General features: G+C 41.6%; 1 protein-coding gene across 5 annotated transcripts in view; it reads left to right on the forward strand.

The window, feature by feature from the left end:
* Positions 1 to 26,457, forward strand: part of LOC146646412 (apoptosis-stimulating of p53 protein 1-like) — a 56,689-nt gene that overhangs the window by 15,469 nt on the left and 14,763 nt on the right. For 3 of the 5 annotated variants that reach the window (XM_085390496.1, XM_085390495.1, XM_085390498.1), the window contains exons 2-9: positions 61 to 208; positions 2,087 to 2,194; positions 7,773 to 7,837; positions 20,634 to 20,729; positions 24,756 to 24,812; positions 25,375 to 25,495; positions 25,756 to 25,835; positions 25,930 to 26,097. In XM_085390496.1, the coding sequence (XP_085246622.1) occupies positions 61 to 208; positions 2,087 to 2,194; positions 7,773 to 7,837; positions 20,634 to 20,729; positions 24,756 to 24,812; positions 25,375 to 25,495; positions 25,756 to 25,835; positions 25,930 to 26,097 (843 nt within the window). Of the gene's footprint in view, positions 1 to 60; positions 209 to 2,086; positions 2,195 to 7,772; positions 7,838 to 9,491; positions 10,345 to 15,606; positions 16,016 to 20,633; positions 20,730 to 24,755; positions 24,813 to 25,374; positions 25,496 to 25,755; positions 25,836 to 25,929; positions 26,098 to 26,457 lie in introns of those variants that run through there. The other 2 variants (XM_085390500.1, XM_085390499.1) reach the window with 2 other exon arrangements.

Raw genomic sequence — 26,457 nt, forward strand, 5'->3', positions numbered from 1 at the left:
GTTTGAGTCCATATAAAATAATATCTAAGTGATATTAACCTGATTTTTCTTTGATTGCAGGTGATCCTGACAGTTTACCTCAATGACACCCAGCAGATGCTAACTGAGGTCCCTGTCACTCCAGCGACCAGAGTTATCGATGTGGTGGAGTACTGCAAAGAGGCCGGTGAGGGGGAGTGTCACCTAGCTGAAGTATGGAACGGGCATGGTGAGTCCATTCATTGGTTGATAATGCTTATTGATTAGTATCACTTAAGGAAAGCAGCACATGCTGCAAATGCAAGACATTAACTTCATGAAAGCTTTAAAGTGGAGACACCGAATGCATTATTCAGCAGCTGCAGATTCACACACGGAGCTGAAAAGTGGCATCATTTGATCAGTGTCAGTGGCCCTTTTAGGTGCTTAAATTCTGTCACATCTCTGGTCCGGTGGTGGATGCTCATATTAAAACCAAACTTTCAAATAAGGAGGTCAGTGTAAGTACAAATAACCCCAGTAAGCTGTAAGCTCAGTTCTGCTCTGTTTAAGTCAGGTTTTCTGCTCTCGCCTCAGTGATGTCAAAGAGAGGGGATATCCCTAATGTATCCCTAAAACAACCCGCTATTCATATCTTCTGTTAACTTATAATCATAATCCATCCGTCCATCTTCCGCTTATCCGGGGCCGGGTCACAGGGGCAGCAGCCTAAGCAGAGAAGCCCAGACCTCCCTCTCCCCGGCCACCTCCAGCTTGTCCGAGTGAACATCAAGGCATTCCCAGGCCACCCAAGAAATATAATCTCTCCAGCATGTCCTGGGTCTGCCCCGGGCCTCCTCCCAGTGGGACATGCCCTTGAACACCTCACCCTGGAGGCGCCCAGGCTTATAATCATAATCAGTAAGAAATCTTGACCAAAGTTAGAAATCAGCCAAGACAAGACAGGATATTACATCTAGAAAATTAGCTGAACGGGACTGGACTATTCTCACAGTGCATCTCTTTATCCATACACTCGTCATAAAGAGTCCAGCTCATATAATTACTACTGGCAGTCTGTCTTTGGAGCATCGGAGCACTTGCATGATTATAATCTTGCATTAAGAGACAGGATAATCGACACGGCGTAACTCAGATCTGAGTCACTTGCTGTGAAGCTAATTATAAACCGAGTCAGACCTACAGTATGCTGCGGCTTCAGCTTGTGAAATCAAGAGTGCTGTGTGCTCCAAGTTTACTATATGAATAGACCAGCCCATCTCATTCACACACTGAGGGCGTCCATTAAAGCGTGGCCCACATTCATTCAGTCATAGCTGTCGACGCGGTGAAGCCTGCGCAGTAACGGCGGTGCGTTTGTGCGGCTTTGTGATGTGACTGAGCGGCCAGACAGGATATAAACGGCTCTAATACTACACCATGTCTTCGTGAGTGTCTGTGTAAAGCAGCACATAATAGATGGCGGCATAAATTGTGTGCCGAGTGTTGGTGCGTGACAACAGGCTGTGCCTCAAGGGCACAGCTGGCTTACTTCACTGTGAAAATATTGATTCTCTGGGGTTTTTTCTGGCTTCATTTTTCCACACTAACATTTGCAAAAAAGGGTAAAAATAAATCCTTAAAGCCCCGCTCCACTCAGAAAGAGGTTTGGGGTTTTGTGCGTTTCACTGTCACTGTGCAGACAATGGTGATAGGTTGCTGTCTTGCATATGCTGCATATATGTTGCAAACCTTTCATGTGTGGCTTGATGTACAGCCAACAACAATACAGCTGCAATTTTGAATTCTTATTCATTATTCCAAAGCAAAGATTATTCATTCTCTTATAAGGAGCTTTTGCACAGTTTGTAAAAAAAGACATATTTTACAGTATCTATGTGTGGAGGATACGTTTATAGACAATTTTGGCCGTACACGACGTGCACAGGTAATTTTTTGAAACTAGTCAGTGAAATTATACATGTCGACCTGATAAAATTGTAAATGTGCTGTTTAACAAAGTGAGAATTCTGAATTATCTCTTTCTAGCTCTATAACACAATAGTGTGACGTTATGTAATTAGTGGGATCTTTGTCAAATGTTTTCTCACCCTTCGTCTGTTCTCAGAGCGAGTTCTCCCTCAGGAGTTGTTATTGTTGGATCTCCTTCAGCAGTGGGGAGCCAGGAGGCCCGAGGTCAGCTTCTACCTCAGACACTGCCCTTCCTGGACACAAGGTACAGCAAAACAAATACACATACACACTGAATTCATTAAAGCTCTCAGTAAAAACTACGTTTATATCCAGCTGTTGGTGTTAAACCAAAAAAAAAAAGGATTTGGGGGTATTATTTGAAGAGAACGTGGGAAAAACACGGTATAAGTGCTGTGCATGAGGTTTAGAGGTGAGTTCAGGGTCTCGGTCAGTAATTAGCCAGATAAGATGATTAGAGTTACATAATGGCAGGGGTGTGACGGCGAGGGGGCAGACAAATGCTGCTGAAACGCCAGGCGATATTCTGCCAAAACAACTCTTTGATGTGCTGGCAGCCATAAAGAAGAACTTTGTGAAACCAGGCAGGCGAAATGACCCGATTTTCCCCCGTAAACTTCTTAATCAACGAATGAGCGATTGTGTAACGTTTGTTGAGAGTTACCGGCCAAAGCATTCATCAGCAGGCATGTACTGGCGTCACTGTAGCGCTGGTGTGTTTTTGTGCCTGCGTCTGGTGCTCCCCACAGGGACGGGACAACCTCACCACCTGCTGGTTCCCGTCTTGCCCCTCAGTCATTAAAAAGCTCAATTATCATTCATTAGAATCTCATTATTATCGTCTGTTAGCGAGCTGTGAAGTCTTTTCAGAAAAATTAATTAATCACCACCAAGTTTTTTTTCATCTTGGCTCAGCCCATTAAAGCTTTCTCGTGTCTGTTGAGATTTTTTCATTATGGTGTCTGGATCTCAGATTTTATCCAGTCGCAGTTCATATGCCAGGAGATCTGTGGTAACATAAAAAGAACAGCAGCTCATTTGGTCTGCTGCTGTGGAGCGCTTCTCTCTCCCTGTGGTCCGCCTGCTTCTTTAGTACAGATGTGGTTTTGAGCTGTGAGCGCACGTAGCTACAGAAAGAGTAACATCATCTGTGCTTGTAAGGGATGGATTTGTTGGTGCAGCCCCCTGCGGCAGCCAAACTGTCCCACACTTCTGCTGCCAGCTTGTGTTTGGCTCTGCACCTAATACAATAAAACAGCTTCTTAAATGAGCCAATAGCTCTCCAGGGACTGGAGCATCACATTACCCTAATGCATTACCTGCTCCTAGGCTAATTTAGCTTCATCTGCCCTCAGTGCCTTATTGAAGGTGCCTGTGGTGAGTTTGCACTTCCTGTGCAAGGATATCACTTTCCATCATCAAGACTTCTGTAATTAATCCACATTACCTAAAAATTTTTGGTCCGTCCATGGAGAGCAAACTGGTCTTATTTGAATGGAACAGAGGTAACTTAATAGAAGCAATATGGCCCACAGCACAGATTGTATATGAGTGATGGATGTAACCAATGTGTGCTTGGTCACATCCATGGTCCAAACAAATATGTTTGAAAGAAGGATATAGGCTAACGTTTGCAAGATGCATGCACAGGCTGTGAGTATCACAGAAACACGACTAGAATTTCATTAAGCAGTTCGTTAGTTCAGGTTAGCATTCAGAAAACCAAATTATTTTTAGATATCTGTATTAAACTCCACCACTTGGTGCAGTCATTCATTCCCAACCCAGAGAAGCAACCCTCCTCACCTCAAAGGGCGCCATAGCTCATCATCAGACTAGGATACCTCCTGGATCCCTCTGAGGTGAGGTGTCTCAGCATGTCTGCTGAGTAGGAAATCCTGACACTTCTGGAGTGATTACATCAAAAGGAAGGTCTGAGCATTTCTTCTCAGACCGCTTTCCCGCGATAAGAGTCAGATTATGGATGGACTGATGGATCGATGTCCCACGGTGAAAACCAAAGTGCAGAGTACACAGTATATTTAGTTATTGATCTGCTTGATGTGAACTTTCTCTCTGCTGGTGCTTAAATACAATTTTAACTACTTTATTGAATGGGGAGTGCTGCTGTGGCTGCTTTATTGGCTGGAGGTGAAAGTTGGAGCTGCCTGGGATTAGCCCAGATTGAACCTGTCTCATTTGAGCTTAACTCTTTGAGCGATCGTGGCTCAAAGAGTTGGCAGTTCGTCTTGTAACCGGAAGGTTGCCAGTTCGAGCCCCGGCTCGGACAGTCTTGGTCGTTGTGTCCTTGGGCAAGACACTTCACCTGCCGCCTACTGGTGTTGGCCAGAGGGGCCGATGGCGCGATATAGCTGCCTCGTTTCTGTCAGTCTGCCCCAAGGCAGCTGTGGCTACAAATGTGAGTGAATGAATAGTGGGATTGTAAAGTGCTTTGAGGGCCCCGAAAAGCACTATATAAATGCAATCCATTATTATTATTATCTTAGTAGATCTAAGATGAATCCTGCAATTAATAGATTAAAAACAGATAAATACAGAGCTACATAATTACATGTAATTAAGTTATTTTAAGGTATTAGTAAGAGATCCAAAAATGTTGAATGATCAACATTAACATGAGTATAGATTTGTAGAGATGAAGAGGATCATCATCAGCATGCAAAAAAATATCTTGTTTGCACAGAATCTGTTTGAAGTGCTGTTGTACTATTATGGTTTCTTATGACCAAAATTGACAAAATTGATAAAGCCCTCTCCAAGTACAAACTCTTCTAAGACCTCAAATGAATAAGGCAACTCTACCCGATCAAAAGCCTTCTCTGCACCCATGGACATAATAAGCTCCTGTATCTTATTCACTATAGAAAACAGGATAATTATAATTTTCTCATGTTTGTAAGAGGTGCTCTGTTTTTAACTAAACCAGTCTGGTCTGATTTAACTAAGAGAGGGAGATAGTTCTCGAATCTTTTAACCAGGATTTTGGGGAAAGTTTTGCCGTCAACATTGGTTAAGCTAGTTGGGCGATAAGAGCCTCACTCGTCAGGGGGTTTATCTTTTTTGGATCTCAGGCTATAAAATTAACTTTGATAAAATCAAGAGCAATGCCAGTTGGTTTTATAGTAAAACTTCACATCCATCTGTTTCCCCTTTCTTCTGGACTGACTCTGAATTGACACCTTCTTGAGGCACAATTTGACCAGAGTGCAAAAAGAAAAAAAAAAAGGAAGGACCTTACAAGATGGATGAATCTGACAGCTTCATGGATGGGTAGAATAACTCTTATAAAGATGAATATCCTGCCAAGATTACTTTATTCTGTTCAGTTGTTACCACTATATATTTCTAAGATAGCAAAAGAGACTGAAAAAGACTTTTCTAAATTTATTTGGCAAGGGAGAAGACTGTGCAGCTCTCTGCAGAGGTTTATCCTTCCCTAACATTAGACATTATAATTGGGCATGTCATGGCAGGCTCATCCATGAGTGGCTTTACTGTTATCTTAAACTCCTTTTGAGAAATGGGGATGTAATGCCTTTGATTTAGTAGGAGAGCTTACATGTAGAAAATAAACCCAGCTTCAAAACGAAAGACAATCCAATTCTTCCAAACACAATGATAAGATGGCGAGATATAAACAGACATAAATTGGTAGGAAGGATTTAGTTACCCACATTACACCTCCTCTCAGCAAGAGAGATTTTCTCCCTGCTTGTATTTGGATCCTGGTGCAGAAAAGGTGTCAAACTAACAGCAGACCTGTTTGATGAAAATAACAAACTTATGACCTTTGCCCAGTTTCAAAATACCTTTGGCCTTCCTCAGAAAGATTTTTATGCATATCTTCAAATTTGTCACTATGTGACGTCGCAGGATTCCTGCTCACTTCCAGGCTCCATAGAAAATTATTGTGAAGTTTGCTTTAAATAAAGGTTTTATTTTGGGTTTTTACAACATCCTGCAGAAATAATATAATCACAATGCTGGGAATGTTCTCAGGATGATTTACAGAAAGCCTATGGTGAGGATATTTGGGAGGTTTAGTGTAAATGATCCCATTCCTTATTTCTAAGTAATAAATAAAGGAATTCAATATAAGATAATACATGGAAAATATGGTGTCCTGTGGTGAATCAAATACATTCCAACAGGTCACCCCCTAGGAATGTGTATTCACTGTTTTTGGGAATGCCCTTATATTTCCAAGTTTTGGAAATGTGTAGTTAAAAGATAAGTGGAGTTGTAAAAAGTAAAGTTTGTAAAGATCCTGGGCAATTTTTATTGGGGCTGCCCAGTGATCTATGTGCTGACTAGGGATGGGTATCGTTTAGGTTTTATCCGATACCGGTGCCAAACCGGTACTTTTGAAACGGTGCCGGTGCTTAAACGGTGCTCAAACCGGTGCTTAAAGAATGGAGAACACCAACTTTGTCCAAAAACCTCTCATGTTCAGCTGTTTTTTTGTGAAAAGATAACAATGTTAGCCTTTTCTGCAGCTATGGGGCATATATGGTATCACTCTTGGCTGGAAGCAGTGCTTAAACAATGGAAAAAACACAAACTTTTTCCAAAAACCTCTCAAGTTTAACTGTTTTCCACTTTTTCTTTGGTCATTTTAGCCTTTTTGGCCAGGGTGAAGGGAGCATCTGCCATCAAACAAGAAGACAGCCACATGTATCTATGATGATGTTTGCTAGTTCACCTTACATGCATTAATGTAATAACGTGGTTAGCCTACTCAACGTAAATTACACACGAACAACATTAAGCTACTCACGCAGAGAAGAACGGCTGCTGCTGCCGTCATCATCCTCATCATTTCTGCTACACTGGCAGAGCTAGGGGCCAGGACTCTATTCTTCGGGTTTTTGGGGGATGTTGCTCCGGCTCCGATAACTGGCAACCCACCCGCAGTAGATGTGCACGGTGTGAGGTCTCGCAGCAAGCTATCAAATACGGCGCATTTCTGGGCTTTTAAAAAAAACGCTATGCGTCGCCAGGTGTTTCATCGGATTTGAGGTGTTACCTCCTTTGACAGTATCACAATCAGCTTAAAGCACTTGTTGCTGCTGAGTTTGCATATTTTGCTGTGAAGTACAGCCAGACTTTTGACCGGTCCTCCTTGGACATTTTTAATCTGTAGCTCTGCTCTAAAAGAACGTACGTACCTGGCCCCGCCTACTATCCTCGGAAACGTAAAATGATTGGCTAGAATCTAAAGTGTATCACAGCTCAGGAAAAAAAAAAGCACCGAAATGTGCGCTGCTTTTCGGTCTGGTTACTACCGTTTATGTCAGAACCGGTGCCATGACGGTACCCATCCCTAGTGCTGACATCCTTAAAGGAGAGCTTACATTCAACTGAAGATATTAATATGTCATAATAATTAATTATGACATATAAGGACAGATAAGTGGATCCCTTTTTTTCTTTTTGGGTGCAAAAAAAGGATTTTCTCTCTTTTTTTTTACTATATTGTTATTGTTCTTTTTGTGAACACCAATTATGTCGTCAGTATTTGCTGTAAATATTCTCTATTTTGAAAATACAGTGTTAAAATAATAATAATGATTAGTATGCGGTGGACGGGAAAAGAAAGCAGATTTTCACATCCTGTTCGTTTATCCTTGCGATAAGGCGAACACGCGCGCTTCGGTGGTTAATTAAGGCCAAGGCTCTGTTTCTGTGTGTGTCAGTCACATGTCTGCCAGGTCACAGGGCTCAGCACACCCAGGTCCAGTTTTAATATGCTGTTTCAATATCTCTGCACACTTTTCTTTTCATTGTTCATTTATATGCAGGAAGTCAGCAGCCTTTGGAGCAGAGCTGGACCACAGCAGCAACAGCAGAAAGTGCTAATGACAAGGTTGGTACACACACACACACACACACACACACACACACACGCACACACACACACATGAGGAACACGACAGGCCACGTTCTGCATCTCCAATTGGCTCAACCTCAACATCCAGGCTTTCATTGTCTCCTGAGATTTTGATTCTGTACAGTTACAGCATGTTTATACACACAGTCTATGTTTTGTATATGTAACTACAAAAAATATATATCATGCAGTTATTTAAGCATGACATATCAGAGGTTTTATTTCTAAAACTGCAGGATTCATACTGATGTGCATGCACCAAAAGAATATTCTGATTTATTAAACTGGGATTGTTTCTGTTCCTCTGAAGCTCCACGTTAGGTTCAGGTTTGTAAAATTTCATCAAAACACCTCTGTTATAAAATTTGAAGATGAGGACTCGGTGAAGAGCTGCAGCACACAAACAAACATCCACAGCTTTGAGACCATCCATGTCAGTTATGACTTCCTTGATTCCAGATAGCACACGGCCTCTTCAGGCCACAGCTTTGGGCTGTCTGTGGTTTAACCTGCAGCCAGTTTGGCATAGCGCCATCATGGCCTGTGGGTTTTGTCATTGTGAGGTTCAGGTTATTTCTCCTTGTTTAGCTTCTGTTTAAGGTTTTGTGTTTTGCTTGGATTTTGCGTTCTTTGAGTTATTAATCTTCTCCCGCATCTTCTTCGTCGTCATGATTAGTCTCTCGTGTTTTGTATTTAGTTTTACTTCTTTTGTATGTGATTAGTTTTAGCTGTGCCCCATTTCCCACCTGTTTCCTCTTCCATTGATTGCATGTCTGTGTGTTTGTATATAGCCTCAGTTTCCTGTTGTTTTTGTGTGTGTTAATGCCCTGTGTGTGCTCTTTCCAAGAGTTTGGAGTGTTATTTTTGTTGACTTAATTGAAGGTTAGTTTTCATTTACTTTGTTTTGTCTGCGAGTCCTGCATTTGGATTCTGCTTACTGCTAGAAACTGTGGCAAGAGCAACGACTGGAAAAGGAGGGAAATCGTGGCCTGTAAAGGTAAAGTATACTAGCACAGAGGTGACAAACATGCAGCCCGGGGGTCAAAAGGTCACCTGGATGTCTTTGCAAGAATGGAAAATGCAGTTTATTCTCATTTGTTTGTTTTTTTAATAAGCTGCACTGCTGCTCCTGGTGATGTCATGTCAGCAGTCTTTTGCATACATAGAAATATCTGGAAAGTCAATTCTAGATCTGAAATGGTTAGAACTCAAAATTCAAAGTCAACATGTTTTTGCTTTTGCAGATTCGCTGTGATTTGCAAATGTAATAATACATGCTGCTGAAATTAACTACTCGGGCTGTTTTTGTAAAATGATGAAGAAATGATGTAAGCATTAAAAGACACTTTGGTTATCATGCAGCAGTTTTACAGGTCCGGCCCACTTGAGATCAGATTGGACTGAATGTGACCCATAAACTAAAGGGATATCTGGCAATCTAAAAGGGTTAACCAAACTTGTTTGTACCGCACATATTGGTGTTTCATGCATGGACCAATAGAGATACACTAAGTGTTTATTGGTGAGCTTTAAAGGTGGATTTGGTTAGTCATACCCTCTGTTTGCAGAAATGTTCCTATAATTTATTTTGATAGCTTTTGGGTTGACTTTCAAAATAAATGCAAGAAATAATCCCAGTCAGCGAAGGATAAAAGACATCTGGCTCTTTAAACTTTCCTTAATAGCATTTAATTTGAGGAATACAAAATAAACCCCGTAGTCGCAGCGAAGTAATTGTATGAGTGTGTCTTTGTGAGCCAGTATTCCCACACGTACAGCACAATGCATGTACACGTTTGCGTGTATGTATTTGTCTGTGTGTGTAGTGCAGCGGATTAGCCGGGGGATTAGTGACAGTGATGATTGAACTGTTCTACCAGGAACAACCATGCGAGCACACAAACACAGCACATGCACTATACACGCACACTGTAATTGCTGTTTATAAATTCACAAAGAGAAAAAAAGGGTAATTAGTCTTTTGTCACCAGCCTGAGTCAGTCCTTCAGCTAACCATGTTTTGCTTTGCCAGCGTGCCTTATCCTGTTATCTTGAGGTCATGCAGTAAAAAGAGCAACTGACCTCATGTTTGGTGCTTTTAATTTGTCACTAACAGCTATTTTGAACCATCCAAACCATTGTGTTTCAGCACAAACTGCACATTTGCTTTGTATATCTGGGTTAGGCCTCGGCTAGCCAGTCATAGACTGTTTTTGTGCGTATTGGTGGTGGTCAGTCTGCTGGATGGTCATCCTCTGTGTGTGTGTGTGTGGGTCAGTCAGTGAAGGTAGGATTAGCTTGGTCCCATGACATAACCAGGCTAAGAGGATTGCTAGTGAGCCAAACAGCTCCTCCTCCCTCGTCTCGTCTTCCTTTCACCTCACACACTCCTTCACACTCTTAAGGTCTCCGTGTTTCTTCGTCTTCATCCTTGAACATTTGCTTTAAAGCAAAAAGATCTGAGGCACAACAAGACAGAGGGGGTGAGTTTTGGTCCATTTCTTTTTATATGTGTGTGTGTGTGTGTGTGTGTGTGTGTGTGTGTGTGTGTGTGTGTGTGTGTGTGTGTGTGTGTGTGTTTGAAGCTACGTTGATGCGATTTCCACTTTTTTTTTACCTTTTCACTTTAGATGAAACAGTAGAATAACTCCACCAAACAGAAGCCAATCTGAAGGTGACTTTGAGCGAGTGAATAATTGTGTATAAGCTTGTTTTCTCCTCCTTAAACTTCTGAGAGATATTCTCTGACTCTGGTTGCACTCACACACATTGGCTGGATACTTTACGAGCAGTTTGTCTATGTGTCAGGGTGGAGCGTTTGGCCGTGTGTCTCTCTGTGTGTCAGTGAATCAGTGTGGTTTACATCTTGTGAAAACAGGGTGTGGCTTCTTCTTGCTTGACTGTGTTATTTTGTCTGTGTGTGTGTGCGTGTGTGTATGTGTGTCAGCCTTACTTTGGGATTTGGAAGCGTGTCTCCGAGTTGGGGTGTAGCTGTTGGCGCTGTGTAATCATATCCAAAAGCGCTCACTCACTTACGCACACAAACGCACACCAGATGCTGTTTCTTGCCACAGGATGATGTAAAGATGACAGCGATGTGTGAAAGAGATCGGTGTGTAGTAGTTTTTAGAATTGTTATTCACTAATGAATAGTGATTCATCCTTTAAGTTTTTGACTGCAACAATCCAGGATAAGTGAGTATTCCCTGTTTTCTTTAAAAAGTAGACCAGACTTTGTCATTCTCCGACAAAAAAGGACAAATACACGAGTTCCAAGAGCAGCCTAGTAAAGTCAGTCGAGTAAAGAATAATTTATATTTGATGGTTATATTTTACAGATTGCAGTGACATTTTTACCTGTATTTGTGGTTCCTGGATGATGATTTTAGTTGTGATATTTTCATCTACGCCACAAGGTTTTCAGTCTATCCATCATTACGTGTGTGCACAGCTACAGAGAAAATCATGTAGAGTTTCATTTATGCCTCAAACTGCTCAGATTTTTTTTAAGTATTTCTGAAGACTTTACCACAACAGCTGGATCCACATGTTTAATTTGGCACAGATTTATTGTTATATATTTTAGATGTTGGATGCCATTCTGATGCAGCGTTTTCATTTATCTGAATTTGGGACCTGCAATAGAAGATGACTGGCTTGTGAGGCTGGGTTTGTGTCTCCTTCTGGTCTGAAACTGGTAATCTTTTGTGTGTAAGGCATATATATTAGGCCCCAATCACAGGAGTCTAGAGACCAGCCAGTGACGCCTTGACAATCACCAGTCATTAGGAATAAATATGTATTCCCCAACTGGATTTTGGCGCTGGACTTTCCTATCAGTCACTAAGTGAAATTGGTTGCAAAAAGGTTTGTAGTACAGCAATGAAAACCTCTTTGCAGTTGTTTTGGCCACTAGCAGATTGACCTGGTTGCCCACAGTTTGAAACACAAAAACACGACACATCAAGCAGTTGTGAAACTGTGAAAGGTGTGATGTACCTTTTGAATTGTGTTGATTGTAGCAGAAAGCCACACCTTTCTCTGGAGCTCGGAGAGTAAATGGCGAGCGTTTGCAGACAGGTCATCGTATGGATCAATGTGGATTATGGATCGATTTTACCTGGCCAGCAACCTCCTGTACCCACTCCCTGGTTACCGAATTTCACAGTTTTCCCCAATAATCTTTGGTGGCCTGAAGCCTTAACTACTGCAACACGGAGCCACAAGTCAAAAAACACTGATAGACATTTAATTGTGAACTGAAAGTTTTTGAAGTACTAACTCTGTTTGTTGGTAGCATATAATAGCTATTAGCATACACCAACCTGGTCAGGACCCAGCTAGTTTCTAACAGTATTAGGGAAAGGAGGGCATGGCTGTCTAATGACCAGTCCAGATGGGGCTGGTTGGGAAATGTGTTAAAATTTTATGCTCGCATCTCAGGGAAAAAACAAATCAAGAGGATTCCCTCTGACACATTTGGCATGGCTCTGAGTGGTGCATTTTGTTAGCATATACTGTCCTGCTGTTAGCCAATAGTACTGATGCATAATAAATTACAGACGAAATTAAATTTTCATGCTGACATTAACTGCATCAAGGAGCCGTCTGTGTCCTCAAACTGTGCCGCTCTTTGAAGGACTGACACATACTCTAAATTAGAGATGGTCGCTGTGTTGTTTCACTTTATTCTGTTTAGGAAAAACATGTTAGCATATAGTTTCTCATCTGACTGACACAGTGCTAGTTGCTCAATAAATGAGTAGCTGTTACTACTTAATGCTGGTGTCTTGCAGGCCTTTCCCTTTGCAGCACACTCTCTTACAAACCTCGCCCCTGACCTCAGAGTAACCACGAGGGCCGTCACACACTTTGAGTTAAGGCACAGAATTCAGTTTGCTGATCCTGCTCTGTGTAACTCAACCCCATCCAGCTGCATGTGGGAGCGCTGCTGTGGGATATATTAAGCAGTCAGGTGTGTCTGAGCGCTCTTGACCAAACACACATCAGGGGATGTGTTGATTTAAATTAATATGAAGCCTTTCAAAGTCCAGGGTCAGGGGCGTTTGCGGACTTGAATTGCCTCCTGTGACGCAAGTCCAGGTGCTGCTGTGCCGAAGCTTCCTATACTCTTAAATTAAATGCTGTTAACTGCTTTGCCCAAGGACACAGTCGGGTCACATGATGGACAAGTTCAAAGATGAGCTCTTTCAGTTATAGGATGTTTGCAGCCACCAGGCCACCCTGCTGTGTGGATGTTGGTTACTGAAGCTCTTCTGATAACAGAGCTTTCCCCTTTGGTCCGGCCTGGGGCTTCAGGAATGTCTGAAGGCTGTTATTGTAAATTTAGAAAAATATTTTTACTGGAGGTGCACAGCAGATGGGCAGGGGATGGGTTTTATTACTGGAGGGACCTATGATCAGAACAATGTGTGTGTTTGTATGCATAACTTTGAGCACTGTTGAGAAAGGCAGTGTGCACACACTAAGAAGGTCAAATATCTCCATGTGCTTCAGATTATAGGCACAATTGCACCATGAGAAAGTAGTTTACAGCTGAAAAACACACACTGCTCAGGTTGCCAGGGTTGTCTGACACCAAATATTACTATCCAAGCCTCAAAGCCACCCCCTGCTGTCATCAAAGTAGCCCAATTTTGTTTGCCCTAAACTAGGACTTCTCCACCAGTTAGAGCCAACAAAACTGACAACTGAGCAAAGCAGGTGAGCACCCACATGGTTGAGATCAAAACCCAGATCACACACTCTACTGCCATCCAGGCATGTAGATGTTTAATCATTTTTTCAAGAAGGAAACGTGGCACAGCATGAAGAGCACGTCAGAAACTTCAGTCACCTTCAGATCACTGTTTTCCACCTGGACCATGAGTGAGAAAGCAGCTCCTCTGTCTATCAGGAGTCCACGGCACAAATTGCTCTTTTCCAGTCTAGAACTGGTTCCACATGTTCTCACCAAAAACAAAAAGTTGGGTAACTTCAATGAAATGAAAATCAGGACAGATAAGTGGATCCAAACTTCTATTAGTAAATATTTTGTTCTCGTTATTCTGTAAATGTGGGCTGTTTCTGAAAAGACACCAAGACAGAACTGGCTCTGCACTGGCACAGCAAAGTGTTGGTGGAAAAGGGTTTTGACAGCCAAAATGTGGATCCTGGAGCCAAACAAAGCACCAGAACACCTCCATCTAAAAGCAAAGTCCAAATATGGATCTTTGAACATCCTAATGTTGCATCTATAACACTGTATCCACAAAAATATTGAAGCTCTTTATTGAAATCTTTGTGTTATGCATTATTAAATGAGTGATGCAAACCTGAAACGGACTATTCACCTGCTATAAAACATTTAGAACAACAATACAACAATGCAGGCCGCAACAAGAAAACACTTTAAATGTAATTGATGTTTAGTTACAGAAGTAACTAAGTTAAAAGCTCTGGTATCTCCCTTAAACTTACCCAACTTAGAAGAATGCCCTGTGATCCTCTTCTTAAAGTGGCTGCAGACTGAACTCATTGATGGCACCGGTGCAATAGTTAATGTTCTTGGTGTTTCCATTGCAGTCTGCAGATACTAGCGTCAAGATTTCCATTTCCTTAAAAACCCAAGTAATTTTGCCAACCTTCCCGGAGTCACTCATAGAAAAGAGGTCACGTTTTAGTCAAGTTTGGAAAAACATTGTAAGAATTAAATTATTGGGAGATCTGAGCTTCAACTATTAAACTGTTAAAAGTAACATTTTTGCTATTTTTTGCTATTTTTTTTTCTATTTTTGCTATTTTTTGCCACAACAACCTGGTGCTGAATGCCCAGAAGACAGTGGAGATTATTGTGGACTTCAGGAAGCACACAGCTCCACTCCACTCCACTATAAAGCAATAAGCAACTGTTGCAGTGACAATGATACAAAGTTTCCATCCATTATAAAGAAATAACACTCACATCCTAAAGTACAACATGTTAAAATCAGTGTTGCTGGTTATAAATAGTTGACATAGCTCAATATACTATACACACAGCACAGTCACGCCCATGGAGGGCTGCACCCAGAACAGGAGGAATAACAAATGTGTGTTTGTCTGTGTGAAAGATGAAAATGTGTGATGCAGCAACTGAGTCACATGTCACTCTGTTTGTGTGTGTGTGTGTGTGTGTGTGTGTGTGTGTGTGTGTGTGTGTGTGTGTGTGTGAATGAAAATATGACGCAGCAGCAGTCAGCTGTTAACTGTATAGTGTGTGCGCCATGCATACTACCACAGCCATTGATCATCTTCACCTTTTTTACACCACACATCTGGAGCAGGAGGCAGAGGTTGATGAGAGCAGCTAGTGCCCCATCAGGCTGTGGTGCAGTGATTTTCCTTCTGAGAGAAAGTAGGAGAAAGAAAAAGGGAGGTGTGAGAGGAGAGAGAGGGAAAGAGAGTGAGAGAGGATGTCGCTGCAGCAAAAAGCCAGCTGCAGAGAAATGACAAGGACTGAGAGAAAGAGAGATGAAAGAATACAGATATGGAGAAAGATGGGGCTTAATAAGCAGAGAGAAAAGTGAAGGAGGAGTGGAGACGAATAGATGAAGAAAAGGTTGAGGTCGAAGAGACTGGAAACTGAGAGCAATAACAGAAAAAGAGGGTGATACTGAAAGAAAACAGAAAACAAGGGCGGCGAGGAGTTCCTTCTCTTGTTTCGCACCTATTTGTGTTTTTTCATGTTTACTGTGGCAGTTGAAAGCGGTGTCACATCGGTGGGATTTGCTCTCTGTAAAAACGTCACATGAGAACGCACTAATAATCGAGAGTTTTTATGAGAGAGAGAGAGAGAAAGGAGGAGAAGGGAGGGTGTGTGGGCCGAGCGAGTGAGGGAGAGGAAGAGCGAGTGTCGTAAATCTCAGCACATCACCAGGCGGACGAGAGGGAAAGTTGTGATAAGGATCGCTCTCATTTCCTCCTCTTTAAGCGGTTCTCGTGCAAGCCTCTGGCAACGCTTTTCCATCAGAAAGCATTAAGGTCCGGCGTGTCTCTGAGACGCTTGTGAGGATGGAATGGAATGAGGTAGATTTGGTGCAGGAATTTACTGTTGAAGGACAATGCAGCAAAATTAAAGTCCGCTCCTGCAGGATCACATGGGACAGCCTGCAGGTAAATACAGCACAGTGGGATGCTGGTAGGAACTGCATGTTAACGTCAGCGGGGGGCTCGCAGCAACACAGTCTGCAGGATGTGTTAGAGTGTCTTAACAGCATGAGCGGCATGACACTGTGGCTAAGTGTCAGGTGAATTTTTAACTTTCCTGTAGCTGGAGTGCATGTTCCCATTTGAATCAGTGGAAAGCTAGAAGCTGAAGCATTTAGAGGACTTCAGTGGCAGGAAATCCCAGGAAAACTGTCTCACACACTGCTTTGACTGACAAGCGATCCTCAGCCTCAGTCCTGCAGACGGAGGTTTTTAAACTGAGGAAGTCAGCAAAACTGCTCAGGGTGTTTACAGAGCAATACGTATCATGTTTGCTTTTCTGAAACCAGCTGCAGTCGAATCTTCAGAGCTTTTTCTAGATGCTTCTAAAATGTATTTGCGATGGCTCCAAAATGTGAAAAGTGCTGATGCATTGCAGGGTTCTAGTTTAGTACATTTTCAAATAACACACACGTGTACTCCTGTGCAAACACTCGTGATACAAAAGCAATAGAAAGAAAACAATTACTTTTCTTGCTTAAAGGTAAAATAGGAGCAGGCTCGGCTGTGATGGAGAGCAGAGGCAGAAAAAAGATGACAATATAATTTAATGAATAACGTGAAAAATGGAACAAAAATCATACACGGCAGGAAAAATTTTACTAAAACATATTCAAATGAACAGCTCTAAAAGGTCCTCAGTGCTGGCAGTAGTAGGATTGTTATGCATGTAGCATGAGAAAGAATGCTGGCAACTCATCCAGGTGACTGTACGGGCATTAAGCTGCAACTGGAAACGAGTCCATCATCATGCATGACTTTGAAACTGACTGCTGGTCACTAGTGGGCATTTTAGGCTCTGGTTGCCTTGTTAAGCCACTAATGTATTTACCATGAGGTCATATGTCAATCAGTGGCATCCTGCACTCTGTGGAAGTTGAGAGAATTTATCTCAGGTCCTGCCACATTATGTCACTAGGTGCCTGAAATCTATATATGGTCTCTGGACGGCTTTATATCAGAGTAAAAATGAAGTGTATACTCACTTTAGGTGATCAGAGCTGTGCCTGAGCATGTTTGACCCCCAAAGTCAGACCATCCATCCGTTCTGCCCTGTCTGACTTTAACAGGTGGGTCCGAGAGGACATGTTGTGCATGTTGTAACTATGTAGAACTTCAACATTTTGGCACCAACAACAGCATTTCTGAAGTTTAACTGAAAATCGCCATGTTAACAAATTCATAAATCAATAAGGCAACGAGAAAGGCCGATGTGAAATGACACCAATTAAAGCATAAATACATAAACTCATGAACCTCACGATGCTCTGCAAAAGCACTTTTCTTCATGATAAAAACGCAGAGCGTGCACTAAAAGAACGAGGAACTCAGACGAGAGAGAGAAAGGAGCAGTGGTTTCAGCAGTGGACAGAAAAGACTGAAGCATGCTGTTGCACAGTTTTAGTTTAGTCTGTGTGGAGGGGAGGCTATCAGGCTCAGGCATGGCACAAGACAAGTGTGCCTAGTCTGACTGCATCCTTCATCAACCACGTATGGTTACTGCATGTAAGCATAAAAACTGCTTTTTGCTGCTTGTCTGAAGCCCCACCCTGTAGTTCCATCTATGCATTATATACATTTTAAAGGGATATCAGACTGAAAGGGCTTAAAAAATATAAAAAATCTTAAAGTGTCTTATGCTGATTGGCTCTGAAATTACTCTTGAGATATGAGAAAACAATGCAATTATTGTTGCACATCAAAGTGAGGAACCACAGGATCCCAAAAGTCAGCAATTAGCTAATGATATGTGGCGACACTGCCTGGAAAACCTTGTGTATTGTGCATAATGTCACTGTCTAAAACATGATGTATTGCAGTGGAATACACTATGTGTGCATTATGTTTTATGTAGATTTACATAACTCGGTCCACGGTCTATAGCACAGTGTGGCTGTCAGGGCTATTAATCACCAATACTGATATTTAGCATAGCACTAGTGCTGCCAGAGTTAGAGCTTCCAGTAGTTAAATTGATGATGATTTTAATTTGTTTCACTGATTTCATAACTTGTGTCATAACCCAAGGGCGCTGTTCTGGGTAATGGAGTTATTCATCAGCGCCTCCCTTACTCATGGCACATCTAAGTCTCCACTTAGACATCAATATTTTTTCACACATTTAACAAAATTTGCAGTGGCCTCCGTCCTCTTCGACCCTAATTTAACGTTTGGAAACTATTTCTGTCTTATCACTGGGAAAAAAAATCATTTTTACTTGAACTACTCAACCCTTACTCCAAGTCCCATTAAATGCCAGTAACAACAGACTCTTCTGTCTCCAGTTTCTGTGTCCGATAATCGGAGCAGTCCCCAAATTCAGGCCACTGAAGTACTGCCAATAATCATTTCAAGTCAAACAGACACCAATGTAGCTCTCACAGAGAAGACTGTAGATTATTTAGATAAAAAGACTGATTTGGGATTTTTTTTCCTTGAGCGCCATCAAAAAAAAAAAAAAAACGTCCATGGTTTCAAGCAGACATCTGGCAAAAACCTGCAATGATCAGAACTCAGAACTCACATAAGTAAAAATGTTTTTAGTGCACTGAACATAGATGAACTGACCCTTTAAAACTGTGTATCCAAAGACTGAGTATAAAGAAGGAAGTAGCCACTGTAATGTCAGCCAATAACATTGTAATCGCTGGTTTCTGAAGCATTTTGGCCATTACCATTTCAGCTTTTTGAAACCAGATGACACAAGTGAAAACACATGACAAAGAAACCGAAGGACATTGCATACTCAAGGTCTCAGGGTCACTAATAAGGACCATAATTTATAAAATGAACATCATGTTTTATTACATTGGACTTGAAACTAGTGATTGAGCCCATAAACTCAAGAGAAAAGGGTTTACTAAAGTAATCACGAGTCAGTTGCCAAGAATTTTATCCAATCTGTCTTGTTCTTGAGCAACCGCCCCCTGCTGGCCTTTACAAGCGATTCCCATTTAAGGCCCATCTGCACTGGTTTTACTGTTTAGACCTCTGTTACTGATACTCTGATACTCCCTGTTTGTGAGTATATCATTTATACTAATAACCATCTTAGATTTTGCCATACTCGTTTATATTACTTATAATGTTGTCCCACCACAATCTGTTAACTCTGGTATTCCTCAGGGTTTCATCTCAGGTCCCGACTGATTCCTTTTAGATGATCAAACTGCCCTAATAGATATCTGTGCCGTATAAGTAATCTACTATACTAATCATATAGTGTTTCCAAGGCTGACCAAGGAAATAAATACTTCTTGGTGATGTAATGCAATAAACTAAGCATAACTGAAAAGTTCGCAGTTTTTTAAAAAATATTCACAACTCACATTCTCGCCCGGTGATGTGGGCAGATGGCTCATATGTTAGGGGTTCAAAATTGGAAACAACAGTCACACGACGAGTCTTAAAAATGGAAGATGTTGATGGGAGCAAATTTCAATAGATATCAGTGTACAGAGTCTTGATCTTTAATGCTCATGCATTCATTTGCCCATAAGACAGTTTCTGTTTTTGTAGAACATCATCTGAGTCATTTTGACATTTGGAAAAGCTTCAGATTTGAGATTAACTTTGCACAAGAATACAGTTGCAGCACAATAGGCGGAGTTTGTTCAGCCCAAATGGGAGTGATGGATGATATTCATACGTCAATGTTACTCTGGATGGGGGGTTAAACTAAATGAAGCTGTAAGCCTGTCTGAGGTTTAATAGTATGATCGCATTTTTAATCCCAGGTTGAAACTCCATTTTCTCTGTCCTAGGATGGCTTAAGTTGATGTAGTGTATTATGTCATAATCAGTCATTCACATGCTGATAGTAAAATATCTCCAGAGGCCAGACCTTTCTGGTGTTGTAGGAGTCAAACTGTCAAACAATAATTATTAAATATTATAATACTGTACCGCAGTCTGTTGAAAAGTATTGTAATCGTGGAGCCGTGTTCTGATAACCTGGCTATTAAAGGACAGATGTAGTCATATCCAGCTTGTCTGACTTCACTGTGAACTGGAAATGAATATAACACCCCAGGTGCAGTGTGTGTCTGTGTGTGTTCATAAGTAAATGTGCACAATAGTAGGATGTAGCTGGGTTGAAACCTTCCGTTGTTGTCTGCTAAAGGCATTCCTCCCCGTTTCCCACCCTCACACGTACACGCAAACACACATCAGTCTCTAGAAAGATATTCCTGAACAAAGCACTCTCCCAGAGATGTATCTGTAAGGAAATGCTGTGAGGGAAAGGGGATGATTCTGGCGATTTTTTTTTTTCTTAGCCCTAAACTATAATTCTGTCGCTCTTCCAGAGCCACCAGCTGCCTGCCTAATAACATTCAGTGAAGCTGCTCAGTGACCTAAAATGTGAGGTGATATATGTGTGCAGCTGTGCTTTATCTCCTGTCACAGTTTGGGTTTTCATCTCGACAGCAACAGTGAGACGTGTAATGGATGGAAACTGTGGGAAAACACTGTCTGTCTCTATGTACATAATGTATTAATGTATAACCCCTGTGTGCCGGTGTAGGTTCCCCGTGTGGAGCTGACCCTCTCTGAGCTCCAAGAAATGGCCACAAGACAACAACAACAAATAGAGGCTCAGCAACAGATGTTGCTCGCCAAGGTAAAACACTCACTCATACTGTACACGCACACAGAGCTGCTGGATGGATTGCCTGTCAGTTAATGTAAGGTTAGCTACATTAGAGTCTGTCTGAAAAGATCGGCTTTGAGGCCCCTGGAGCCTCAGATGAATGTGTGTGCGCATCACATCACATGCATCTTTTTTTGTGTGTGTGTGTGATTGAGTTCAGGGTTTGAGGAACGACGTGAAAGATTGGCTCTGGAGGAGAGATGTCGTTTTCAGACGTAGGCTGGGGAGAATTGAGTTAAGACTTTTTCCGAGGCTGCAGTTTCTTACATGCACCACACAGGAGATAGTCTGGTTTAGAAATACTCAGTGAGGTTTACCTGAGGGAGCTGCCTGGGTGGAGCGTGCAGGAGGAAGCGCACATGACAGCTGCTCTCCAGACTATTACCAGCGCTCTTCTCACATCAGCACAAATCGATGAAAACTCGCACAGTTGAAGGTCACAGTAAGTTTGTGCTGGGGAGTTTGCACGTTAACCCCTTAAGCCCAAGGTGACATGGGTCAAAATATTGCTACGCCCAGATTAAGTTTTTTTTGTCGTTGTTTTTTTCAAGTACATATATACCCCGTCAGTTGTAGATGTGCACACGTTGTTGATGTTGAAGGGAGACAGTTTGAGCAGATCTGAGAGACTGGACAGTGTGGGTCTTTACATAGTGCGTCTGTTTTGTCATGAAAGAGTTTCTGTTTTAGAACAACATAATTTGGGTCGTTTGAACATTTGGAAAGCCTTCACATAGGAGCTGAACTTAAAAATAGGAACGCAACTACAGCACCACAGGCTCAGTTTGTTCTAGCCCATTTCAGAGTGTTGGAACTGTAAACGCAAGTTTTGTTTTTCCTTGCAGCCGGCTTTGTTGCAGAAGACTGAGCTATGGATTTTTAGCTAGGCTGACCATAAAAAAGAAGTTAGACTTGTAGAAATGTTGTTTGGTGGACCTTGCTAGTGCTGAGATTTTGGTCCATATTGATGTGATAGCCTCACACAGTCGCTGCAGATTTATCGGCTGAACAACCATGATGCAAATCCCCATTCCACTACATCCCAAGCATGCTGTAGTGGACTAAAAGTGAACTCATTGTCATGTAAAAGAAACTAATATGAGATTAATTAGAGTTTGAGATAAGTACACTGTGGTCATAGAGGCATGGACATGGTCAGCAACAACGTTCAAGTAGGCTGTGGTATTTAAACAATACTCGGTTGGTGCTACCGGGCCAAATGTGTGCCAGGAAAATATCTCCTGCACCATTAAACCACCACAAGCATGAAGCATTGATACAAGGCAGCATAGACCCATGCTTTCATGTTATTCTCTCCCCCCTCTTTCAGTCACTTTAATTTAAAAACTGTGTAATTTTAAAACTGTATATTCTGTGTATTTATTGTCTCACTCTTATTGCTTGTTCTTATTGTCCTTCTCGTCAACGTTATGCTGCTCTGTTGTATGTTAATTGCCCCTTGGGGATAAACAAATACTGCCTGGATTCAGAACAGAGGTCTTTATCAAAGAAAGGGGTAAAGATGTTTCTTTTTTGATGTGGTGTGAACTCGACTTTTTCTCACTTTTGACTCTTTTGGCTGATGTTTAGAAAGCTTCAGGGCTGCAGCACATGTGAGAAAATATCTGGAGACACAGATCATGGTCATTCGGCCCCATCCCCAGATTCAGGAAGTGGCCTTCTGAGTTAGCAGGAAATGAGTTCAGCAGGGATCTACAGCTGCTGGGAAGTTTACCCAGTATTGTACTCCAGGAAGGAGTCAGGAAAGTGAGCCAAACGGCATTCATTTGGTAAAGTTTTCGATAAAATGCATCAACCACAAACTTTTATTTGGCCATTTTGAGTTTTTCAAGACTGCTGTGGAAGTGATTTCTTTTGCCTGTCAGTTTAATGCTGATATCCAGCTTTTTTTTTTTTTTGTAAAGCAGCAGTTTAACTGCTTCTGTAATTTGACAGCTATTAAGTGTTTCCTTCCAGCTTGCTCAAGCATTTCCTTGCTGGATGAAAAAAATCCCAGGCGCTGATGTAGAAACATTTTCTGTCTTCTCAACATTAATATAACGAAACGTAGATTGATGACTTCCTGGAAAATAAAAAGTCGAAAACATAAAAACTTTTATTCCTGCACTACGTCTGTAATTAAACACCCTTCTCTTATGTAATGTGTTAGCAGGGCAGCTTCCTGCCAACATGCCCTTTTCTCCTCCTCTTTGTGTGTTTATGTGAAAGAGAGAGACACACAAACGCATGCACACACACACACACGCACACGCACACAGGTCAGCCGTACTATGTACCTGCAAAATACAGAGTGAGTGGTGTAAACTGCTTCAGTCAGCATTACACATCACAGCCTTTCTCTGTCTCCTCACTGTAGTTTATTGTGTGTGTCAGATACATAGATACACACAAGCTTAAATGAAAATCAATAGCAGCTGATGGTCTTCGGAGTTGGATGTGATGATCGGGTGAAAATAAACTGCATGCATGGCAGTTATTATAGTATTATGCTGTTGACTAAGGATGTGCACGGCCAGATGATTAAGTGTTCCTGCCCTCACTATTCAGCACTGAAAACACTTCTCGTTTAAATGAATAATTCATATTTTATGAATGCAGAAGACCAGCTGACTGTTAGGTCTAACACATGGGCATCCAACATGTGGACCACGGACCAGTACTTGCACACCAAAGGGCCCAGTTTATCCCACTAGATTTCTTTGCAGTTTGTGGAAACTGTACTTAAGTCATTAAGTACTCCAATTCACTGTTGCTCCTGGTAAAGTGATGCCAGCCTTTAATTAATTCCTCATTAATGAGGAATCTGACATTCTGTTCTTTGGTAAAATATTAGACGAGTGGGGTAACTGGTGTCTCCAAGTTTGACTTACAGTTTCAGCTTTATTAAGATCTTAAGGCTCAAGTAAAGGTTGAGGTTGAGATAGATGACGGCTGTGTGTAGCTGCAGATGTGATGGTCCAGAAAATGCATGTTTTATGTAGAGTAAAGATAAACACTTAAACACGGCAATAAGCTGCTGGTGCTAGTGCTGCTGATATATATATAATCTGGTATTATGTGTGTACAACAGGATGCATGGTATGAAGCGGCACACTAATCTATTTCACCAACATTTGAAATAAGATTTTATTTATGAAAAATAAGATTAACATGCAGGTGTGCAAAATGAGAGGGAACAATGTGAAAACACATGCATGTGTTCTCAAAGCACCAAAAACCAGGAAATATTATCCATCTTTCCATTAATCTTCTTAACCACTCAACCAATTCAGGGTTGCAGTGGGGGTCTGGGGCCTATTTCATCTGTCACAGGGCGAAACGTTGGGCACTCCCTGGAAAGGTCACAGAGGAAATCAAATTCATGAGCACCGTGAAATAATTCTATCATCAGTGCATAAACTGAATGTGATTTGTTTTTCACTGAGAACTCATGAAATTTTTGAATGACAGCTTGACAAATAATGAGGCAGACAGCAAACTGGCCAATCAGTCGACAGCACCGGCCTGAATTCATTAAAGACCCAAAATATTTGTGTCAGAGGCTCTTTTAAAACCACTTGAAACGTAGTTTTCATTTCTATAGTCATTTAGTTGGATTTAACAGCCAGTGCTGAAAACGTAACCGAATAACACCAACACGTTTATCAAATTTGAATTCTGCTGATTGAAGTGCTGGAACAAATGCCACTGTTGCTCCTCTGTTTGTGTAGGATCCTCCTCAGTCAGTGAGCTGATTCAGAAAACAGGCTTTCAGGTTCTCCAAGTGAAAACGGGCTCAACCTCGCTAAGTTTAGTTGGTATACCAGATAATCTTATTTTTATAATATAAAAATAGTATTTTTTAGGTTTTTTCTGGCTGGGTTTGCAAAACATGATTTAGTTTCTTTAAAACTGAAAATGCCATGCCACTTTTCAAATGAAATAAATGAAAGTCTGGAAATGACTCTACTTTCACTGTACTTTTGTTTCCTGCAGGAACAGAGACTGAGGTATCTTCAGCAAGGAGGCAGATCCAACCAGGGACAGTCACAGGTGCGATCCACACCTCTGTTAGTCTCCTTTGAGTCTATACAGCACAAGGACACCCTATTTAAAGTTTGCTTTGTTGCTTTACTCACAATTGTGTGAGCAATATATTCATCAAACTAATACAGTTTAAAATACAATAATCTGCATACTGCTTCCTTTATGTGGTTTATATCTAATAATGTGACTGCAGTCTAACCTAGAGGCCAGTTCGCTGAAGGTTAAGTTTCCTGTTTGTCTGTCAGAGGGCTAAATGTTAACAGGTGCTGAAGCTCTGTCTGTTGATTACTGCTGTCTGCAAGTATTTTCCAAGTAAAGCAAATACCTGCGCTTTCATTGGATAACCTTCAGAATTCATTTGAGCATCTTCAAATTAAACACATTGTAGGCATTTATTCCTGAAACAGTAAATAATCAACTAAAACATGTATTTTTCTGCATCTTGGGTCACATTTTAGTTAAATTACAGAGCAGGTATCCTTTCAGTATACCTAAATGACTGGAACTGCCACCACTTGAGTGTATGGGGAGTTTTTAACCACTTTAAACACTGACTTCTCTTTTTCAGTCTGAAGCTGAGAAGCTGCAGCGGCTCAAAGAGCGAGTGGAGACGCAGGAAGCGAAGCTGAAGAAGATCCGAGCCATGAGAGGCCAAGTCGACTACAGCAAACTGATCAACGGAAACCTCTGTAAGCCTAAACACTCTGTAACACTGTAGAGTTGGTGACTGTGGATTACAGGCCCTGAAGTAAACGACTGCATATTAAAAGACCATGAATTTAACCTCATAAAGCCTTGATGCTGCAGCATGAGGGATTTTTTTTGACCATTTACTCAGTCCCTTACAGCGTGCTCTGTGTTTATATGTATTTCTGTAGAATCTGAGCACTAAAATCTTAATAACTACAGCGATGTAATTTCAATCTGACGTCCTGCTCTCTGTGTGTAGCTGCAGAGATTGACCATGTGAGCAGCCTGTTTCAGGAGAAGCAGGCGGAGCTGCAGACTGCGGTGATCAGAGTCGACCAGGTATGAAAATTTATTTGGTTTCTATAAACTTTGAAGCAGATTTGATTTGATAAGATATATGTGCACATATATGTATTTAATTTTGGTCTAACAGTTGACTCAGCAGCTGGAGGATTTGAGGAGAGGACGCCTGCAGCTACACTCTGGTGCACCAGGTCAGGGGGCACCCACGGGACCCCAGGGTGCAGGCACTGGTCATAAGGGATCGCCTCTTTCAGGCCCTGCAGCTCTGGAGCTGAGGAAACTTTACCAGGAGCTGCAGGTAAACTATACCCTGAGCAAACACTTGGCCTTTGCCAAGCAATCTTTACGGCTAATTGAAAAGATGTGTAGTAAATGTTTATGTCTCAATCTGGTTGGAAAAACAAAGGACACCTGTTCTACCAACACCTCCGCTGCACCACCAAACCATCTAAGCATGTGGGAACAATATGTTTTAGAAGCTCATGCAAATAAGCAATGCAATAAACACTGTGAATGCCATGAGGTTATACTAGTTTGGTACCTACAGTGGATATAATGTGGCTGTCTGATCACAGCTATTTTAAAACCAATCAAAAACATAATAAAAATATTGCAGAAAAAAAGATGTTTAGTGCGACCTTCTCCTGCCTGCTTTGGG

The sequence above is a fragment of the Rhamphochromis longiceps genome, linkage group LG19 (genome assembly GCF_057381845.1).
Source record: "Rhamphochromis longiceps isolate RC_006_pf linkage group LG19, R_longiceps_female_GT1.1, whole genome shotgun sequence".
NCBI classification, from domain to species: Eukaryota; Metazoa; Chordata; class Actinopteri; order Cichliformes; family Cichlidae; genus Rhamphochromis; species Rhamphochromis longiceps.